This window comes from Anarrhichthys ocellatus, unplaced genomic scaffold, assembly GCF_004355925.1.
Source record: "Anarrhichthys ocellatus isolate YVR2014 unplaced genomic scaffold, GSC_Weel_1.0 scaffold16, whole genome shotgun sequence".
NCBI lineage: Eukaryota > Metazoa > Chordata > Actinopteri > Perciformes > Anarhichadidae > Anarrhichthys > Anarrhichthys ocellatus.
This window is the reverse complement of record NW_022280046.1, coordinates 830,428-851,278: the sequence shown is the minus strand read 5'-3', so window position 1 is coordinate 851,278 and position 20,851 is coordinate 830,428. Positions and strand designations below refer to the sequence as shown.

Here is a 20,851-nt window from a genome sequence, read left to right as displayed (position 1 = left end):
TTTATCCTTCACGTGTAACATGAGCCGTTACACGTGAAGATTTTTATGGCTGCCCGGACATCACAGATTTTTGAAACACAAACCTCCTGTTTAGTTTCGAGGCTGAGACATGTACACACGTGCATAGAACACACTCCACAATCCCACAAGTTCACACACGCATACACTCACACACTATGTAACAGCCATGACTCCGCTGGACGCAATACAATAAGCTATTGTAACCTCAAACCAAAGGTCTTGACGCCCATATGCTTTTGTCATTAGTCTCAATTATAACAGGTTATGAGGTCACTCGCTGATGTGTGTTAAGACATACATCCCTTAACTCTCTCTCAAGAACACACACACAAAAACACACACAATCAATGCCAAAATAAGGTTCTGGCTATTTTGTTGCAGCCTACGATCCAAGTTGGATTAACCCACATGATCCTTTAACTATTTATTTTTGGTGGGAACTTTGACGCTCAGTATCTGTGGAGCTCTCCTGCAGGCATGCACCAGATCACTGCTTGATTCCAAGCTTCAGACTTTTCACAATGGGCAAAAAATCTCCAATTCTTAACTTTTTGGGGGATGTTTTTATCCGTCTATTTCTCTCACTGTTATCGCAGGCTGCTTGTGCGTCTCCTGCTCACCATCAATATCAGTGGGACCCAGATAAGTCTGGCCCAGGTTTATCTCTCACACACACACACACACACACACACGTACCACACAGCAACACACACACACACACACACTCACACCACTCCCTCCACCCCTCCTGCGTATCCTCTCTCAGCCACCGGCTTCCTTGATGGGGAGAGAGGGGACTAGATGGACGGGAAGAGAGGAGACAGCGGGGATGTGACACAACAATGGCAGGAAGTGACTTCAGATCGATTCAGATTAGGTCAAACACACCAACACAGAATCATCAAGCTAACAAACAACCCAGGCGAAGAGATAAACACGCAACACAAACAATGACAAATAAATGTGGCAAGGCCACAAAAAAACTTTAAAATAGCAGCGCCACTCATCATGTGGCACGGGACATTTCTCCTTCTTTTATTAGCAACAAATGAGGTTCTGAAAACATTTTCTTTATTCTGATTTACAATTTAATTGTGTTAAACATACACTCAGTAAATATCCTCTACTACTTGAGTCATATGTTAAATTTAAAATGGTTTAACCACAAAGAGTTGCTGTTAAGTTATTGTTGAAGTTATGAGGCACTGCTCAGTATTTTGAAATGTGCTGATTGATAATAAACCATGATCTGAGATCTGAGAGCTATTATAGGCATCAACTAACAGGCCTGGTTATTTATTCCTGTAAACTGAAATAGATATATTTTTTTTGATCATATTTTCCCGGCTTATGAAGGCCTCTCGCTAAAAAACTTTCGTTTTTTTGCACATAATAAATAAAAATACCCTTTATTAATGAGAGCCAGGTTTTTGTCTCCATTGATCCGTGCTACTACCATGCACCCGATATATGTTTTAAGATTTGGAGATTTGCACCGTTACGTCCATTAAATCATATTTAAGCACAAGCCAAAGAGAATTACGATTCGGCAAATAAACAAATAAAAACCTGCATTGAAACACAAAGACAGATCAAGAATCCTCCAAAATAAAAGCAAGTTGTTTGCAGGAAGTTTGCAGAGTCAACAGTGGTTGCAGTTGGAGAGGGGAAAGGTGGTTCAACAGTTCAGAGGTCACAACAAGGTCCCTAAAACAGAAAACCTGATAGGTCTGGTGGTTGTATAATGTGTAACCAGGAGCCTGCCTAACTTCAAACATACTGAAATCAAGTGGAAAGAAGCAAGACATATTTTAAGAAACATTTCTTACATTTCAGTGCTAGCAGAATCAATGGCCTTAAGGCCTGCATTCAATTTTGCTACTTTTAAACAGAAAATGATCCTTTAGGAACAATACCTTGGATGTGGATCTGAAGTAGTAGCTATAAATAAGTCTTACGATGATTCATGATTCTGCTTGGATGTTAGTGTAAAGGAGATGAGGGGGGATATCCAGCGTATCATTTCCCATTACGAATCACAGCCCAGTCTCAAAAACCCTGATGGATCTGAGATCATTAGAGGTGCACGTCCAGCTACTGTTTAACCCGAGGAGAACCATAAAAAGGACACACACATCCTGTCCACTGTCCTTTGTACGAGCATCTGTCTGACCCCCGACACCTTCCACTCTGCTCCACTCTGCTTCCTGTCACACACGTGCAGGTCCGCTACTTGAAACTTTTCATCAAAGCCTTCCCCCCCCAAAACATGGAAAAGTCCCAAATAGGAGCACCAATGAGGTCTCAGTCCTCTGTTCACTCACATGTTCACAACATGAATTTATACTATTTTACCTATAGACACACACATTTATTGTATTAGACACAAATCACAGCATGCATACAAACACAAACTGCAGAAAAGGCATGGCAGCTGCAATCCAATTGAACCATTCAGACTATTATCAACGTCACAGTTGTGTTTTTTGTTCTGTGCCCCTGACCTCTACCCCTTTTAATCCTTCTTTGGGCAGAGGGCACTATGGGGGATGGCAGACTGGGGATAAAGGTGCAGACCCTCAGGACTCGTTAGCAAAAAGCTTTATTGGAGCTTTGCAGCTCATGAAGCCAGACTTTAATCTCCCAGACGCTTCACACATATGTTCTCATGGGATCTTCCACCTCGCCTGCCCGCCCGCCCCCCCCATAAACAGCTACAGTGTATAAACAGACATCACATGGGTGGGGTATCTGCTTACACTCACACATTCAGTGCATGAGCTTTGGAAATGGTTGTACAATCGGAAAAATAGAAGTACGCAGTCGGTACGTTTTTGTCCCAAAAAGTAAAACACGAGCGCGGAGATTCATTCTTGACTCCAGAATATTTGATCACAGAGTAATAGTACATGTAAACGTTTCATAGCTGTACCATACCAGGTAAATAACTGACCGACGCATACATTTGAATCCACCAGCCAAGGTACAGCAGATTAGAGAGGCAGATTCAACATTTGCACCATGTGAACAGGGAAAGTATCATTTGAGTTCTTATGGTTAAATGTTTTTTGGATATACCTTGACTTTAGCTAGTCATAGTGGAGAGAGGACAGGGAAAGAGGGTGAGAGAGAGAGATGCAATGAGGTGAGACCCCCTAAACCATCGTGTCACCCAGAAGCTTGGTCAGTTTTTCCCTGCAATATAATGCAATGTCATTCGACAACTAACTGCATTGGCCAACCAAATGCGTGCAAGAGCACTTTCCTGGTAGATTACTTTGTAATGTGAACCTTTGAGAGAGAAGATAAAATGATTGCGACGACTTCCCAGACTTTTAAAATCCCGTCTCAGAGTACAATAAACTGCCGAGTAGAGTTTTCTGCGTCCGACGAGTCTTAGAGCTCATAGACTCATAGAGTATCATCACTCAAACCGGAGTGCCTTGATCATATTTCATCCTGTCACCAGCACTAGTAGCAACACATCCACACCAACATGGCTGACCTATTTTCAGTAGCCACATCGACTGGGAGAAATGCACCGAAACATGAGTACACACATTTCCTCAATCGTGTGAGAGAGTGTACCATGATGTTCTTGTATACAATACTGCCCCAGCAACGAGCTAGTGTACTACATACTGCTCGGGTTACGTCTCCTCCTCCTCCTCTTCAGACCGGCCATGAAGCCAGTCTCCCATTACACCCTCTCTGGCACCAGCACAGGGAGAGACGGACAGGTGGAGGGGCCGGGTGGGGTCCGGTGCGGTAGGGCGGGGTTGGATTGAGGTGAAGGGTGGAGTTGGGGGTGACAAGCAAACATTGTTTACGGACAGCGAAAGGCACAAAAGAGATGAGAGGAAACAGAAACATAAACACGCTTTAATGACATGCATCCTCAGACAAGTGACACACAAAGTCCGTCACAGAAAAGGCGGGAATGTGACATGAGGATGATGAGAACTCCCAGACAGCTCATCTGATTGCCGGGTGTGACAAATCAAAATATGTCATCAAGTGTTGCCCCTCTACTTAAAATGATAAGACCAAAAGAATTCCACTGACAATAGCAATGGATTTATATCTAAAAGGGACAAGTCTCCTACTTATATAAATAAAAAGTGTTGCGGTTTCACTGGTTCGGTATATTGAAATGTAGAGCAGAGCTCTTAGCTGTCATGTTCTTGGACTGCAGCCGGATCTTGTCGAGGAGGAAGAAGAAGAAGGCCTATACACATGCAGAAGACTCCATTCAGAGACCAAAGGCGAGTGGCTGGGCGAGGCTCTTCGGATGGTGCTGTGGGAATCAGCCCTATTTGAGATGCAAATTCCTCAAAGAGCTGAAAGAGCCGGAGAAACAGGTGTCCAAGGAAGTGTGCTGCTGCGTGGGTGAGGGAGGGAGGGCGGGTGGGTATGAGGGCGCTGAATGATAACACAGGGTGTATTGAAGTCCTCCTGCTTGTTCAGACCAACCAAGCGTGGCACTTCTCTTGTCTCCTCGTCTTTGTTTCATATTAAATGAAGGCAAAAGAAGTGGCATTTCATGTCATAGTAAAATGGAAAAACATGACAGATTTGCATAAGCTAAGAGTTTAACTTTTTATTGATTTCAATGCAATTTGGCATAAAACAGCTCGATGTGAAAAGTTGATTTAAAATCAAATACGCAAACAGATCCATAATAAAGTCCTATATACCGAGGAACACAGCAGGATGCGTTGCACATTTACAAGCCCGAGGCTTAAATAATGTTCTTTAATGTTTGTAAGTGCAATGATTAGGAATAAGACATCCCTGATTGATACTTTTGATAGATACTGAAACAGAAAAATCAACATACAGTATTTTAGAAGCCAAACCACATTCTGTATCTCCTGTATCCTACAGAAACCTGGAAAACTAGTCCTTTGAATCCCTGGATGAAGCTCAGCGGCACCAGCTACACGGCAGTATCTATACTGTCATGTAGCTCCTTGTAGAACTTAAACTGCTGGACCGCATGTTGGTTCAATGTAATATGTGTTCTTGCTACAGATTAGTACATCTTTTATCTAAATATGAAAAGCTTCAGAAGACATGGTAGATAAACAGTAGTTCCTAAAATAAACCCGTAGCATATACTTCAAAATCAGCATATACCCACAACGATTTTCTGTTATAAACAGCAAATAATCCAAAGCGCAGTTACACATGTAACTGCTAATTAAGGAATTTCCTGGACTGGGATCTAAATGCTGATTGTTTCTGAATTCATCAAGAGTTTTTCTTCATTGAAACATCTCAGATACAATTAGTATCAACACATACTGTTTGGTTATTATCTCAGCTTTATGGCTCCCATGACTTTTAATATCTTTTGTCGCTCAATTTTCTTTACACACAAATGTAGGGAAAATAATGTACGGTCAAACATTTCAAATAGCAAAGAGACAAAGTGTTTCAGTTCATTTTTAGCTTGATTGTAAAAAAACAAAAACAGCATTGTATCAGCGTTCTTCAAAATGGCATTTTATCATTCCTCATTCAAAACTACAAATATAAAACTGATCCTCTCCAAATGCCTGTACTGTATCACAGTATGATTGAAAAGCTTGGACAAAATATATCGTAAAAATATGCGTTACAAATCTTTGGCTTAGTGGCACAAAAATGTTCCTTCTCACTTCTTCCTTCATTGTGTCAGTGTTTTGCTCTCACAAGCACGACTGCAGCTGTGAGACGATCTCAGGGCGCCCCCAAGTGTTCAACAGCAGCAGAGACAAACTGCTGGAAGCAGCACAACAGGCACAAGCGACCGTGCTTAACACACTGATAAACTGCGTGTCTTAGTGCGAGTCTATCAAAGCAGGAACAATACGAATCTCTGCACTGTCAACGTAGTGACTAACATATAGGCAAAGAGGAAGACTATAAAAGGTAAAGTGCTCTAGAATAGACCTCATCAAGACAAAAGTCAGACTTCATTTATGACAAAAGGAAAGAATCTAAAGAGGTAATTAGCAGCAGTAGCTGTTTACAGTGAGTTAGTAAGTGTATATCCCCACAAGTTCAGTCATTTATGACTTCCATATACTTTGATGCAAAAATCTCCACAACTGTAGTTAAAGAGTAAATAGAAACCTGCATACACGAAATGACACCAAAGAATGTGTTGAGTATTACAGTGGCTGCTCAGTAATCTGAGCAATGGCATTTTTTGCCAGCTTTGATAATGCGATTACTGTTTTTCTTGATAGCAAAAACAGCCATTTTTACTTAAAAACCTGCCAACCTCCGTCATGGAAAGGTTTGTCTTTCACTGTGACGTGAGGACTGTGATTGGAACCTGTGATGAGTAAGTTAGTAAAGGCTGTATAGAAAGGTTTGTGTTAGTAAACGGGTGACACTTAACCTGCTTACAGGTACGTGTCATGCTCTGCACTGCTCAGACTCTCTTTGGACTCTTGTATAGTCATGTGTTTGAGGAGAGGTGAGGGGTCACTGGGAGGAAGGTAAGGATTAACAGTCTCCTGTGGCGCTATGATTGTTTTCTGTTTCTCCGGTTTAGCCTTTCCATTCTCCTTGACGCCCTCTGCTCTCTTCCCGTCTGTCTCGGGTGCCAAGGGAGAGTCCACGATGATGGTGGGCCTCTGTCTCAGGTCCTGTCGACTGGGCGGCTCGGCGGCCATGATGGCCTTAGCGCCGTGCATCCTGGGAGGGGACTTGCAGTGTAGATCTCCGTGAGTCTCCTTCCAGCACCGCAGCTGAGCGTGGTGTTCCTTTTCAATGTCTTTCTCAGACACCACTATCTCAATAATCTGAAACGTACGGGGAGAATGAGAGTGCATCTCATGAGAGTAATGCCTGGGTTTAGAGGTTTAAAGTATTCCCCCTCATTATAGTTTAACATGGCTGTTGTTACACAACCACAGGAGGGCAAAGTCAAAGAGAAAGACAGCGTTTGCAGTCGGTACTGGGTCAAAACAATAAAGACTACAACCATGACAGAGTACCGTACCTCGTGCACCAGGAAGGCTTCTTGCATGTACTGTGGCTGGATGGCTCGGAGCAGCTCCATTGTTTCATAGAGACCTTGACAGGCCTTCAGTTTCTCTTGGGATCCCAACATGGATCTTAGGAGAACCAGGCCCACTCGAAAGATGATTTTCACTCCTGAGAAGAGCTTCACATCAGATTACACTTATATCTTAATAGAGGGACCATCTGAGAGCCGCACACAACTGCTGTAGACCGATTCATTTAGATGGACACTTAGATGGATCAACTGTGGTGTTGGGTGCAACGATCTTGCGGTGTGGTGAACTATTTCATATATATTGTGGTAGTCAATATCACAAACTTAAACAAGAGGAGACTTCATGTATTCAACGTTTGCCTCGCTGCTTTAAAAAGAGAATCAGGCTCTGTTTTTTACAGGTAAATTTAAACAAAAGGATAATATGCATATGACAGGGCCTGGAGGAAAATTAAATACGGTTATTGTGTATTTAACTTTGGTGTTTTTCCTCTAAAACGATCATTCATCATACAACCAAACTGAGCTGCCGTCTAAGCAATAATTTCATTTAGCAATCTCTGTCACGGTGACTTGTGAGATCAGGGGAAAACACTTTGATATGATGTTTTTTTTTCATGCGCCGTAAAATAACACATCAGTAATTGTTTTATGAGTGTACTATCTCACCCTCACAAAGGAACATGTCCCAGACGCGAAGCACCGAGGCCCACGGCAGAGTCCGAGAGAAGGCGCACATGAACCACTCGGTCATGTACAGGATGGGCTCCAGCTTGTGCTTCTTCAGGTGACGGTGGGCCGCAGGAGACACCCGCCGCAGCAGAGCGTACAGGATCTCCCCGTCCAGCTGGATCGCCTCCTGTGGAGACAGCATGGAAGAGCAGTCAGTGGAGGGAGGGAGACAGAGAGACACCTTTCTCTTTGCTTAATCTCATTTTCTGATTATCTCATCCATGTTATTAAGTCGCTAGCATATCAGTGTCAAGTTGGAGACACGCTGACCTGAGAAATCTAACACCCCCACCAGCAACATATACAACGTAATGACTCTAAAATCTGAAGTTAACCGACTGTTTTATCTTTATAACTTCCGTTTGGCTGGTTAAACAGTCGGTGCTTTCAATCATTTTGAACACTGGGGCAGAATCTCAGAATTTTTGCTTACAACAGACAATAGGTTCTTTTTTTTACCACTATTTATAGGGTTCAGATAATAATTGACATGCTGAACACTGTTAATATGTAATCCTGTTCCAGGTTGTACTCAGAAGTACTTCTTATGATATCAAAGTCCTCTTTTCAAAATGATGCGACAGTGTGTCCGTCTGGACCCTTACCAGCCCTGTACTGTAGTATCCAGGAAGGTATTTCTCACAAATCTGGACAAGAACCCAGAATGCATCCTATGACAAAGAAAAGGAAACAAGAGTAGGCTTTTATTATGGCCAAATGTGAAATAAAACAAAACAAACATAGTGACTATTATGTGTGTGTAACATTTATACAGGGAAGTATTGTTTAAGGTATCATTCTTTAAGCTCTTTGCTCCGCTATTCCTCTTAACCGTATCATTAGGGCAGCGAGTACCCGGTATTAACCGTCATTATGTATTAGAGAAAAAAGACTTGTGGAAAGGTTGAATGTGTGTTTACCTCTGCTGGCATATGCATCAGGAGTACAGCAGCGATGGGAGCCTGAGCCTGACAGTAACCCTCTTCAGGGCGATGCAGAGTATAAGCCTTCAACACGCGGAGCAGGTCTTGCTGCCTGAACACACGAACACATGTAAAATTATATTCAGAAACTATGTTCGGCCACATTAACGCAACAATGGGCCCCTGAGACAGGCCTTTGGATGGCAGTGCTTACCCGTGACCTCCTCTCGCTGCAAACATTTCATGGAAGGGGAACTGTCGATGGAGGTCCCTCTCAATAATATCTACCCATTTAGGGTCTCCTGGCTGATTGTCCAGTACCTAAAAACACATCATTTCATCAGCTTTTGCATGATTATACTTTACAATTTTGAGCCACTTTTTAATAGCAAGGCAGTCAATCGTGGAACTCAAAGACTCAGTGAAGTTTTAAGACTTGAGAGAGTCCAGCCCCTCTCCAGGAGTTTGGGTAAAAGGATTTTTATTTTAAGTCGAATAACTTGATGTCAGCAGGGATCACAAACATACGACTGACCTGGAATTTGCCCTGGTTTTGCTCCCGCCTCCCTTTGCCCCCAGTGAGGTAGAGCCAGGCCCGGCCACGCAGGGATGGAGGGATCCCCTTCTGACAGCGCTCCTTCACCTGTTATTTAACACATGCATAGTTACTCAAGAGCCTGCAGAAAGCAAGAGAAAGAAAGTAGAGGGGAAAGGACCACAGACATTGGAAGACAGTACAACATGCAACTGATCAAAGATTACATTTAAAAAAACTCATGATAATAGAGTGATTAAAAGGTTCTCCAGCTAAGTTTCTGACATGAATTCATATTGTTACGTCCATATAAAAACTGCCGCCACAAGAACCATGTCCACGGATGAACTTTACAAAGAAAGAGAGACGTGAAGATTCAGTCAGATTTAATTCACAGCTCATGAAGCACACCTTCTTGTGTTTTTTGGCCATCCACTTGTCCCAGCTGTTGAGCATCTCCAGCCATTTTGCCTCCCGTTGCCTCAGCACCTCAGTGGGGATTTCTTCAGCACTGTGGAGATGGGGGACAATGTCACAGAGAGAAGCAAACATATTCTTTTTATACACAGACAATAGCTGTGTCACTTCCCTGTCTTGAGAGGGGGCGGGAACAGTGGCTCACCTCTTCCTTGTCCACACAGGAAACCTAACCTCAGACAAAACGGTTGAACATTTGCCATCGGCAGCGAAGGACAAGGAAAACAGGAAGCCACGGGAGAACTTTCCCCTAGTTCAGTTCCCTACAACCTCCTTCACAAAACCACATCAATGTCTCACTTCACTACAGTCTTATCGAACATCGGAGCCGTCATATTGTTATGCACACACTTTCCCGTCCTGATCTGTCAAACAAACACATTTAAGAGCTGACTGACATGCTTTTGCATAAAAAAAAAAAAAAGCTAAAGAGAGTTCACAAGTCGTGCATCACTAATCTCTATTAGATACAACCGTGACCTGGCTGATCTAATGAGTCTAAAGAACTACGATTAGGACAGTTTTCTGTATGCCTTTAAATTAGAACACAACCACCAAATAAATGTCTTAGCTGAGCCTGAGCTGCCTGGTTTGCTCAGTGTCACCATTTTGTCAAAATCAACACAGATAAAGAGTACAGACGAGGACATCGTGTAGGTCCAAATGAGTCCTACGTTTTGGCAGGCCCATTTGGTACCCAAAAAACAATTACTGGAAGCCAGTGAAGAGAGATCAGCACGCACACGTAATGTGGTCTCTCTGTTCGGTGCCAGAAGGAAGAGGAGACAGGACGTAGGAACAAAGACTACAGACTCATTCATATGGAATTATACTGGTCTATGTTAGTGGTTCCCAATCTGGGGGCTCACAAGTTTATTCACAACATTGGGAGTTGGAAAATAAAGATTTTTATCTAACCTGTGACATACATTTGCTTTAAAGAAATTCAGTTAAAAATGGGGTTAACAAACCAATTATTTACTTGAATAATCTATCTTTTGTTTTCCTTCCTGGAGTGTCACATTCTCCCAACAGTTACCTGATGACTTAGCCTCATGGAGGAGGTTTCAGGACAGCAAAAGACAGAGAGAGAGAGAGAGACAGACAGAGACAGAATGCATTTTTATTCACCTTTACCTGTCTTCACTTAGGTGCAAGAAGGAAACGAGTCAGTCTGTGGATACATCAACGAACACAAGAACACGTATGAAGCTCCACTTACGACTGCCCGCGGTGCTGCTGGGCCCCTCCTGTGAACCCGTACTTGTCCACCTGTGTCTCTGTCTCTGGGTCGGATCCTCTCCCATCATCTGTCAGCTTCTCTTTGTGGTCGCGCGAGGCAAGTCCATTGCCATGCCCAATTCTTGCCATTTAATCAACACTTACCTCAGCAGTGTGTTCACATAACTCACTCTACCGACCACTCTTGGAAGCTCAGCTGACACTTTAAAGCTCCCCATTAAGACGCCCTCCTGTCACAGCTAGCTATGGCTGCTAGGAAGATGTAGCTTCCTTAGCTGCTAGCTCGCTATTGCTAAACAAATCCACTTTGTGTTAAGATGGCGTGAGCTGGTTTCACGATACACCTGTTCACATAGTCAATGTCCAGGTCAGACAGAAATACAATTAGTCGAGAGCAAATGCAGCTGTGTCGATAAACTCGTAAATCAGTGCAGTGTCGGCTCGCTAGCTCTGAAGCTAACATGCTAGCATCACAGAGCTGTCAGCTGATGTTGAACAGAATCTGTGCTGTCAGCAGGTTAGCTGGTGGCTACAGGAAGAGGAGCTGGAACAGACGAGTAAACACAACATTCATCCATGGGGTCCTTTAACTCTTCACTGCCATCTACTGCTGAAAACCACACATTCAGGCTTAACTCCTGTTATTAAATAGCTTTTTGTGGTCTAACTTATATGCCCTTTGATAGGGTTTTAAATGGTGGATGTCAGAGTAATTTGGCTTTAACCACTATTTTTCTTCACTTAATTTTGTGATTTTACGTTTGAGGTACTAATAGTCTAATAATATCATGCAGCAGTATCTGTCCTCCCGAGAAAAATAACTAAATCTTATGTTAATTAGGTCCATTTAAAGGTAGCACTGACATCTAATAAGATGAAATGAAGAGCATGATCAGTGAAAATAGCCTTTAATATACACAAGCAGACAGTTACATTAAGTATTATATATATTCTATTTTTACGAGTACATAGTTCCGCTTTGCTTTTAGCTGTTGTGTCTATGTCATTGTGTTTTGAGATTAAAGAAAACCAGAATTCCTTGTATGCACACTTGCTTGGCCAATAAAGCCGACTCTGATATTTACTTTAATGAATAATTCAAAATACTTCTGCAGGACTTTGTTTTAGGCTGTGGCGCTCGTGGTAATAATGTGTTAATAGTCCTGCATTCATAATTTGATTTATTAATTTATAATTTAAAGAAATGGAAATACTAACTCATGTAGAGTACAGGTACTTCAAAATGATGCTTGAGTAAATGTGCTTTGCTACGCTACAAGTGGCCGCTCTGCAAACCCGTTTTAATCCATTTTCTAATAAGCCAGGTATAAGTGCACAGACGTTTGTGGGCATTTGCACACTTCGTCATTGGTGCTTCATTAAAGCCGTCAATCACTTTGCAAGATTGGATGAGTCTCTTATGAACAGCACATCTGTTCCTGAACATGAAACACGGAACGGCGTCATGAAAATAGTCAAGCAAATTTAGTATAAATACTAGATTCTTTATTTAAATATTGTACATATTTCAAAACATATTTACATAAATTAGACCTGCATTGTTACACTGTAGACATAGGTGTTTCTCTCATACACACAAACATCGCTTGCTGAAAAGAGGACAATCATACCATACGGACTGCAGAAGCACCTTTGAGCACAACTTCACAGGAGAGAAAGACTGGGGCAGACTTTCATTTACATCAAACACAAGGGCAACATAACAGAGACATCGCAAGCTTGAAACGACAGGGAAGGCCTCTTGATTACAGGTCTAGCTATTTGTTAAGGCTGAAACTGTGCTCACCCCAATACTGTTAGTTCACACCACTCCTTCTGCATATGGGTTACATCTCTGTCAAGTATAGGGCTATCTTTGAAGTAAATACAAGTTCACAACCTTTATACACCATTTATAAACCACCAAGACAAGAACGGACAAAAACTGTGTGAACATAACTTAAATGGTGGCCGTAGCTGAGACAAACCATGCAAAATTAACAGTGCAGGCAGTAAGACGGATAATATTTCATTAATAATAATAATAATGTCCTTTATGTGTATATATGGCTTTCCTTCTTTGGTTTCATAAACCTGTCTTATACTTTGCAACCAGTCACGTATAACTTAAACCCCACAATATAATACAGCTTTTTCACTGATAAAACAAACTTTAGGCATAGAAAAGAGATTTGAATGCCCCTCTGAACATTTCCACCCACACCTCTGGCCATCACGCAAGATTCAGAGCACAAGGAATTTACAGTATTGCTGTATGATATTTGTAACAACAAAGCGTTGTGTATGACATACACCAAGAAAATGCATCTTTGGTGCACCTGCTTTTAAACTGTAAAGACATTGTCCAAACCACTCGGGTGAGCAGACTATCGTGAGCAGAACAGTATTATCAGTTGATAAATGTTGTTTGACGCATCACACAAATTTACATACACACACACACACACACACACACACAATCATTGTGACCATGTTCATATGAATCATGTCAATTCATGTACAGACATCTGGATTACAAAAGAGAAGCAGCAAACACAATTAAAGGGAAATAAGGAACAGAAAAATAATAAAAACATTCAGACACGCGCGTACACAAACCTGATTCTCGTTAAGATAGCTCGATCGGTCATCGATCACACATAAGTCATGTCAGCATTTACACTCTTACTTTAAAAACTAAATAACATTAAAAAAATACATCTTTTCCTTTAAACTCATGCCTGACCCATCATTGCAATTGTAAGCATTCCCAGATGCTAGCTTTAGCTTTGTGTGGCGAAACATATCGACATTAAAATACACAGCACATTCCAATAACGACTTCTCACATGAATACCTCACTCGCACACACACTTCACCATCCTTCCTACCACACAACTGTTGCAGCAATCAATCTCTCTTCTTGTTCATTTCAGCGAGTGGAAGTGTAGGATTGAGAAAACTCACTTCAAGATTAACATCTATACAAGAAAAAATGTTTATGAATGCCTGTGTACATCATCCACTATAGTAACGAAATAGCTTTAATCAACTGAAACAAAGACAACAGAAAGGCCAGAACCAGGCCCTAAAAAAAAAACACAAAAATATTTACAGCCAAGTGACAAAAAAACAAAAAAAAAACAAGCATTATGGTTTCCCTTTGCAAGTTTCTTTGATCGGAGAAATTACTAGTGGCTCTTCCATCGTTCACATTCCCAAAACCGAGACACTGAAACCCAACTTTTAAATCCTATTCTCTAAGAACTCCCTTCCATTACTAGCTTCATCTTCCTCAGCCCATCTCGATGCTTTGTTGAAACACATTTACAACGAGGAACAGTGTAACAACTGGAACAACAGCTAGCCGGGTTCAGTACTCAACTCTATCACTATTCTCCCAAGAATTCAAATCCTTCACCTACTCCTGTTATTTTTCACTTTTTTACATCAGGGCGACCAGGTTTTAAAGCCCCGTCCTTGACCGTCTCTCAGTCACATCACCTAAAAAGTGTTTATGCCCCACAATGAGACTGAAAGGCACGGCTCAGCCCGTCGTACTCTGCTCCTCCTGCGCCATGGTCAACATGAAATGTCCGAGCTGCCTGCTTCTCCTCAACCGTTCAAGCACCAAAACAAAAACAGTGGAAGAAAACAAAAATGTACACAGATGGACGTCGGCCCCCGCAGCGAGGAGTGTGTCGTGTTGTTGGGCCTCCCCCCTGTCAGCCCACGGGATGCAGTGCATTTTTGGGAGGGCTGCAGGTGGAAGACTCAGGCAGACAGGAAGAGAGGATCCGCCCCAGAGAAGCGTGCACGCGCACACACACACACACACACACACACACACACACACACACACACACACTTTCAGTCTGTATATTCAGCCACAATGGACAGCAGCACCGTGATATCATCTGGCTTCCCTCCTGCACAACAAGACAAAAAAAACGTGTGAGGATCTGTGGTGTGAATGCAGCCAAAAAATAACCCTAAACATGTGTAATCGATGTCTAAATATCGTAAACAGTATGCTTTTTTTTTTAAAAACATCTGACAATTTTAAGGACTCTTCTTCATTTACAATCATATACAAAAATGACAGTCTATCGTACATTTTAGAATAACATCCCCACTTCTAATATGTGTACTACCAAAGACACAGCATCTGAAGCACAGTGTACTTACCCCTTACATTCAGACCATTGTCACAGGCAAACTGTGCAAAAGGAGACATATAATTGGGGTCGTAGGCAAGATCGTGAGCTTGCTTTGCAATACTCTGTGCAGTCTGCAGGATGCTGTCATAGTTGGAAGTCTGAAGAGATCAAAAGAGAAAAATATTAAATTTGAAAAGACATAAAATATGTCGACACATACTGGATGCTGTATGTGTGAATGCTTGAATAAACTGATGTTCCAGAAGAGACACCTTGAGTTTTTTGAGCTCCTGGAGTATCATGTAGTCCGGCATGTTGTCAAACAGGCCGTCGGTCGCCGTCAGGATGATGTCACCGAGCTGCACGTCGAAGGAGGAGCTGTCAGCTGCTTCAGGGCTGGAGGGAAAACGGACAGGCACGGAAAGATCAGTCACAAGTGTAATAGGAGCATGCGGCACGTGAGCTGCTGCCAAGAATGTCCAACATGGAATTAAAAGCAAGTCAGAGGTCACTCTGCCAACACGTTTAAAATCGGACATCTGACTCGGAAGCAGACTGCCCGGTGTGTCCTTGCAGGAGGTCCTGTTGCTTGCTGGCACCTTACCCAAGACTATAAACTGAGAGCCTTTCACCGTATGTTCATGCTTCGCCTTGAGGATTTTTTTATTTTATTTTAAGGTGGCACTGCATGGAGCAACGAATGTACCTCAAAGGAACGTCTCCCCGTTGAACAGGATTAAACCAGTGTGGAGTGGGGGGGGGGGGGTCATTTGAAAACAGGACCGTGAGACTTGCCTAAAGGTTTATCCCTTGTTAATGCTGCTACTCTCAGAATCATGTTGCGACACCTTCAGTATCTGAGTAACTTAAAAAAAAACAGACTGTAATGTAATTCCAAAATATTCCCCCATTTAAGTAATACTTTTAGACCAAAACACACACGATGCACATGTGCATCGTGTGTGTTTTGGTCTAAAAAACTTAAATGGGGGAATATTTTGGAATTACATTACAGTCATTTAGCAGACACTTTTATCCAAAGCGACTTACAATTCAGCAATTTTGGGGTTAAGTGTCTTGCTCAAGGACACATCAACATGCGGCTAGCAGAGCCGGAGCCGGGAATTGAACCGCCGACCCTCTGACTGAAAGACGGCCCTGCTATCCACTTAGCCACAGTCTCCCACATGACAGGAATGACATAAGTGTAGCATTTTATCAGGCTGTGATGATAAAAGATGGATGGCATGTTTACTAATAAAATCACTCAAATAAACCAAAACAAAAACTATAAACGGGGTATGAGGGGATTTTCCATGCTGGCCATATAAGAACATATTATCAAGTAGTTAAGGCGGCTATGCGGAGGCGGTGCTTAGTTTGGCCATCAGACACCAAAGAAAGTATTGTTTGTCCTGCAAACACCGTCTGAAAGTTCCAACTGCAACTATGCTGCCCACATGAGAGGACAAGGCATGTTTTAACAAATCCAGTTTTACTAAATATGAAAGTGATCACACTTGTCTTTTAAACATTTTCTTTGCAAAATGGCATGTATAAAGATTCCTGTGTAGCGTCTTGTAAAGCTACCAGCAATGAATCATTGTATTCCTATACATCACTGACCTGTCACTGAGCACCACCCCTTCAGATCCAGGTGGAGCGATGGACAGCTGGAAGGGCGTGTTGAAATAGTGCTGCTGCTCGTCTGAGCGATGAACCACCTCTCCTTCCCGAACCACCAGGAAGCCCGAGTCGCCGAGGTTGCACGTGTGTAGCCGGTGACTCCGTCGATCCAGAGCCAGGATACAGGCTGTGCTGCTCCCTACAGGGAGGAGTGCAAAGCAAGAGTAAGGTTATGGATATTTATTTTCCAGTTAGGACAGAAAAGAAGCACAGAATGTGTGTTTCTAGAGGGGTAGAATGCTGCTAAATCAGTATATCACTAAATCTGTGTGCACCCTCCTCATGAATTTCGTGCTTCCATGGTGGTGGGTCGAGATTGTTTAAAAAAAATACCGGGGTCATGGGACGTGCCTGTCCCAGATCCCCAGTGACTGCAGTTTTAGGCGCCAACCATGAAGCAGTGAAGGTCAGGAGCAGACCTCGGAACAGCTTCCCAAAATAAAAGCAGGCCATTTGATAAACAGTGTGACAAGAGAGGAGGAGGTTAACATTTAGCGCATGTGCTCGCTGTAACTCAGAGATATGGAGTCTCAGAAGAAATGTGACCTTGGTCACATGTTTGTCATGTGGACGGTTTTAAACGCTGTTCAACCGTCCTGCAGTGTCAGTTACAGAGGAATTATTGACCTTTCAGACGACTGGTATGTTTCAAAATGTTCAGGCCGGGTAAAAGGAAAACTGTTAATCCCCACAAGGTCCCAGAGTCTTAAGTTCCAAGCGGCAGCATTACAAAATACAGTCTAATTAATTAAGTAATTTTGTTATCTCACAGATATAACGACACTCAAGATGCTGGTGTAAGCCTAAATCAGTGATAACTAACAGCCCTCATACAAAATAATACACTGTGTGATGCTGAAATTCTGGTTGAAAGTATTTTCTTTTCTTTTTAATTTGTACATTCCTATCATGCACTTATCTGCCAGGGTGGCAAAATAAATATGCCAAGCAAGGCCACCCGAGTTTGACTCATCCTGCAGCTGCGTTTTGTTTTGTATTGCTCAGAGTATGGCTGGTCACATGGGAAGCATTACTCACTCCACCACTGACTGCGTGTGTGTGTGTGTGTGTATGTACACTAAGGTATCATCTGTGTGTACTCACCTAGCAGGGGTACTTTGTTCTGTAGAAGCTCATAGTAGCCAGAGGTGAGGATACCCACTGGGCTACTGGGAGTGAAGCGACCCTCCTTCACCAGTCGCTCACAGGTTCTCATTAATGTGGTGGAGAACTGGGATGGGTCGACACCGTAGTCCCGCCAGCCACCTACACCGTCTGCAACACCTGGTGAACAAAAAGGAGAAAACATTTTAATACAGCAGGCAGTCAATTAAAATGCTGCTCTCCATCGTCCAACATCCTCTAAAATCAGAGCTGTAGAACAAGGAGGAAAGTCTTATAACAATAATAAAAAGGCTATGAGATGTATTTTAAAAGCACACTTTTATAGTGCCTTATTATTTCTAGTCCATGTACATCACTGGTTAGCGAGCATCGGAGCATGAATCTCTACTAATTCCCTGTTCACTCATCCAACTGACTGACACACTTTAGTTTCATTTTCTCTATGAACTACAGGGGGAAGTTCCCTCAAATAAGAAACTAACAAAAAACACTCCTGAAATGTCCCTCTGCAGTATGAAGGACCAGCACCGATTACTGTTATCAAGCAAAAAGCCAAAAAAAAATGTAACTGTCACGATGACAACCTTTAGTCCACTTCCGAGGGGTTTACTACACATTTTACCACCTCGCCATTTCTGCTTGCCATGTGTAAGACGTGAGAACAAAGCAATTACTCCCAGCTAAGCTAGCAGGCTAGCGACGCTATTAGCAACATGGCTGCCTCCATGCTCAACCATTCTGACCTTTGCAAGACATTGTCGTGCAAAGTCTGCGACGTTGTAATAAAGGCTTTTCCCAGTCCTGTCCACCTTTAATTGTGCGTATCTATGTCTCCTATTTTCACGTGTTTAATATCTTGCGTTACCGCCGCGCAGTCTTCATGTGGAGCTCAACTAGGTGAAAGGTCGTCCTGGTGTTATAGAAACCCTTTTTATTGTCATATACATATATATACATATACACATAGTGTATATGTATTTTGTTTTGAGGTGTTTAACCTCAAAACAACCCACAAACGACGCGGCACCATCGCTGTGCATGCATATCATCACATGGTTGAAGAGGTATCGATCTTCTGAAAGCAATCACCCGGGTTCAAGTGAGCTAAATACGGCTTATATAACGGTGGCACGGGGTAAAAGTTGTGGCTCTGTTTTTTTTGGAGGGGGTGGGGGCTGTTGTGTTTTCATCCGAGGGGTCAGTACACGTGCAGCTCACTGAAGGTCACCAGAGCACAGAGGGGGTCCATCCACGCACGTGCAAGCCACTCACAGTTTATTTATGCCAAGAGAGCTTACCCAAAACATCGGCGTTCTTGTTGCGCGCAATGAAGCAGGCATCGTCTCCGTAGCACATCCCTTTCTTCAGGATCCCCTTTCGAAAGTCTTTGCCGAAGCCACAACTGGCGGTGATCAGGCTGTAGTCCCGACTGTCCGTCTGAGAGAGTCCGCCCAGGACAGCCCTGGCTACCAGTCTGCCATACGACAGTACGGATAACATCCCCTTCTAAGCAGCAAGCCCGGCTTGTTTTGAGCACGCACACGCTGTCTCCCCCCCCCTCTCTCTCTCTCTCTACCCACCCGGCCCCTGCCTGCTGCTAGTCGGCTATCTCCTCTGATAAATCCCCGGGCTGTCTTGTCTTTATCCGTCCGTTCGCTCCCGACTAGCCGGCTTCCGTGAAATAGTAACGTGGCCCCAGCAGTTTGCTAACTCGTCCGTCCGGACAGATTAAACGTTCAATTTATGTCTCAGGTGTACATTTCGAAAACGCAGTTCCTCCGCAAGGCTCTCTCCTCCCCGACATGTTTCCGCTGAAGTACCGGATAAGAGAGCTCGGGAGTACATACGGGTACTTTGACCGTTTACAACGTTGACGTCACGGTTCAGCGACATCATCCAATAACAGAGCAGCTTCTTCCGCACGTCCTGGTTCCCGTCGAGAGCGCAGCTACGCCACTGGGCCGATGTTAGATGTGCACTTGTTCTGAGTAACTGGACGGAACGGACGGTGTGAATAATGACGTCATTTTACAATTTAACATGGGCTCCAGAAAGCGTAAACCCACTAAAAAAAATACCTACATACCCTGGATGCCCATGTGATCCTGATGTTATTTGATCATACTCAACAATTGACAACTCTTTCTGCGGCATTTATTTGTTTCTGAAAAAAATGTCTACCCACCGAACCAAATCACACACTATCATATAAGATATTCGTTTGATAATGTAATAACTAATGTCACATCTTTTCCCCGCCACTCACTGGACCTCCCCTGAAACAGTTTGGAGCCTCACTTGTAAATGTTTGCCAAATGCTGCACCCGACCAGGGAGGTGCGCTCGTTTTGATATACAGCAAGTACATTAACTCCGTCAGTCATGTTGGAGGGGACAGACACAGATGCAGCAGGTTTTCTCATGTGCTCTTGTCTATTTTTCGATAAACACATTACAAGTTAACTTTAACTTTCTTAAAACAATAATTATTATTTTGTTCCTCTTTGATTACACAACTAATAATGCTTTAAGAATAAAATTAATTGCAATAATGGTTATTTCTCACCGTTGTTTATTTATTCCCAATCATAGTCCTTGTATGTTAAATATGTTGTTAGCGTGAGGGTCAATGCTACCTGTTAAATTGTAGAGGTGAGCTCCAAAATGGAGCAAATACTTTTCTCTGTGTCTATAAAAGTGGTGTATAAAATAAAGTAAAATAAGATAATCCTTTATTAGTCCCGGATTACAGCAGCATAGTGCAAACAAGAGACAGTAAAAAACAAGATCAAAACAAGTATTGTAAATAAGTAATAAACAGTAAATAATATTAACTAAGTAAAAAAGTAAAAATCCACAATAGTTAAAATATAACTAAAAATATTATATATACAGACAGATATGTTAAAGTAAAACACATCTGGAAATATTACATT

General features: G+C 42.6%; 2 protein-coding genes across 3 annotated transcripts; both read right to left on the bottom strand.

The window, feature by feature from the left end:
* Positions 1-4,507: 4,507 nt before the first annotated feature.
* On the bottom strand, positions 4,508-11,500 carry LOC116388321 (TBC1 domain family member 10A-like). The gene is made up of 9 exons (XM_031856037.1): positions 10,926-11,500; positions 9,638-9,737; positions 9,227-9,334; positions 8,906-9,012; positions 8,689-8,803; positions 8,374-8,439; positions 7,706-7,895; positions 7,019-7,173; positions 4,508-6,818 (listed from the first exon to the last, which is right to left on the bottom strand). The coding sequence occupies exons 1-9, from the start codon at positions 11,072-11,074 to the stop codon at positions 6,417-6,419; spliced, it is 1,392 nt and encodes a 463-aa protein (XP_031711897.1). The 5' UTR covers positions 11,075-11,500; the 3' UTR covers positions 4,508-6,416.
* Positions 11,501-12,429: 929 nt separating this feature from the next.
* On the bottom strand, positions 12,430-19,766 carry LOC116388157 (protein phosphatase PTC7 homolog). 2 transcript variants are annotated; one of them, XM_031855802.1, is made up of 7 exons: positions 19,215-19,766; positions 17,896-18,075; positions 16,732-16,930; positions 15,378-15,501; positions 15,134-15,263; positions 14,767-14,874; positions 12,430-13,424 (listed from the first exon to the last, which is right to left on the bottom strand). In XM_031855802.1, the coding sequence occupies exons 1-6, from the start codon at positions 19,414-19,416 to the stop codon at positions 14,816-14,818; spliced, it is 894 nt and encodes a 297-aa protein (XP_031711662.1). In that variant the 5' UTR covers positions 19,417-19,766; the 3' UTR covers positions 12,430-13,424; positions 14,767-14,815. The 2 variants fall into 2 exon arrangements, with proteins under 2 accessions (XP_031711662.1, XP_031711661.1); XM_031855801.1 differs by having other exon boundaries at positions 12,430-14,874.
* Positions 19,767-20,851: the final 1,085 nt, after the last annotated feature.

Excerpts from the sequence above, each read along its gene's own strand:
- LOC116388321 (XM_031856037.1), bottom strand. The coding sequence starts at position 11,074 with ATGGCAAGAATTGGGCATGGCAATGGACTTGCCTCGCGCGACCACAAA. Across the intron at positions 9,013-9,226 it reads AAAACCAGGGCAAATTCCAG|GTACTGGACAATCAGCCAGG; the intron begins GTCAGTCGTATG and ends ATGTGTTTTTAG. Across the intron at positions 8,440-8,688 it reads TGATGCATATGCCAGCAGAG|GATGCATTCTGGGTTCTTGT; the intron begins GTAAACACACAT and ends TCTTTGTCATAG.
- LOC116388157 (XM_031855801.1), bottom strand. The coding sequence starts at position 19,416 with ATGTTATCCGTACTGTCGTATGGCAGACTGGTAGCCAGGGCTGTCCTG. Across the intron at positions 16,931-17,895 it reads GAACAAAGTACCCCTGCTAG|GGAGCAGCACAGCCTGTATC; the intron begins GTGAGTACACAC and ends TCCTCCCTGTAG. Across the intron at positions 14,875-15,133 it reads CAATGGTCTGAATGTAAGGG|GAGGGAAGCCAGATGATATC; the intron begins GTAAGTACACTG and ends CTTGTTGTGCAG.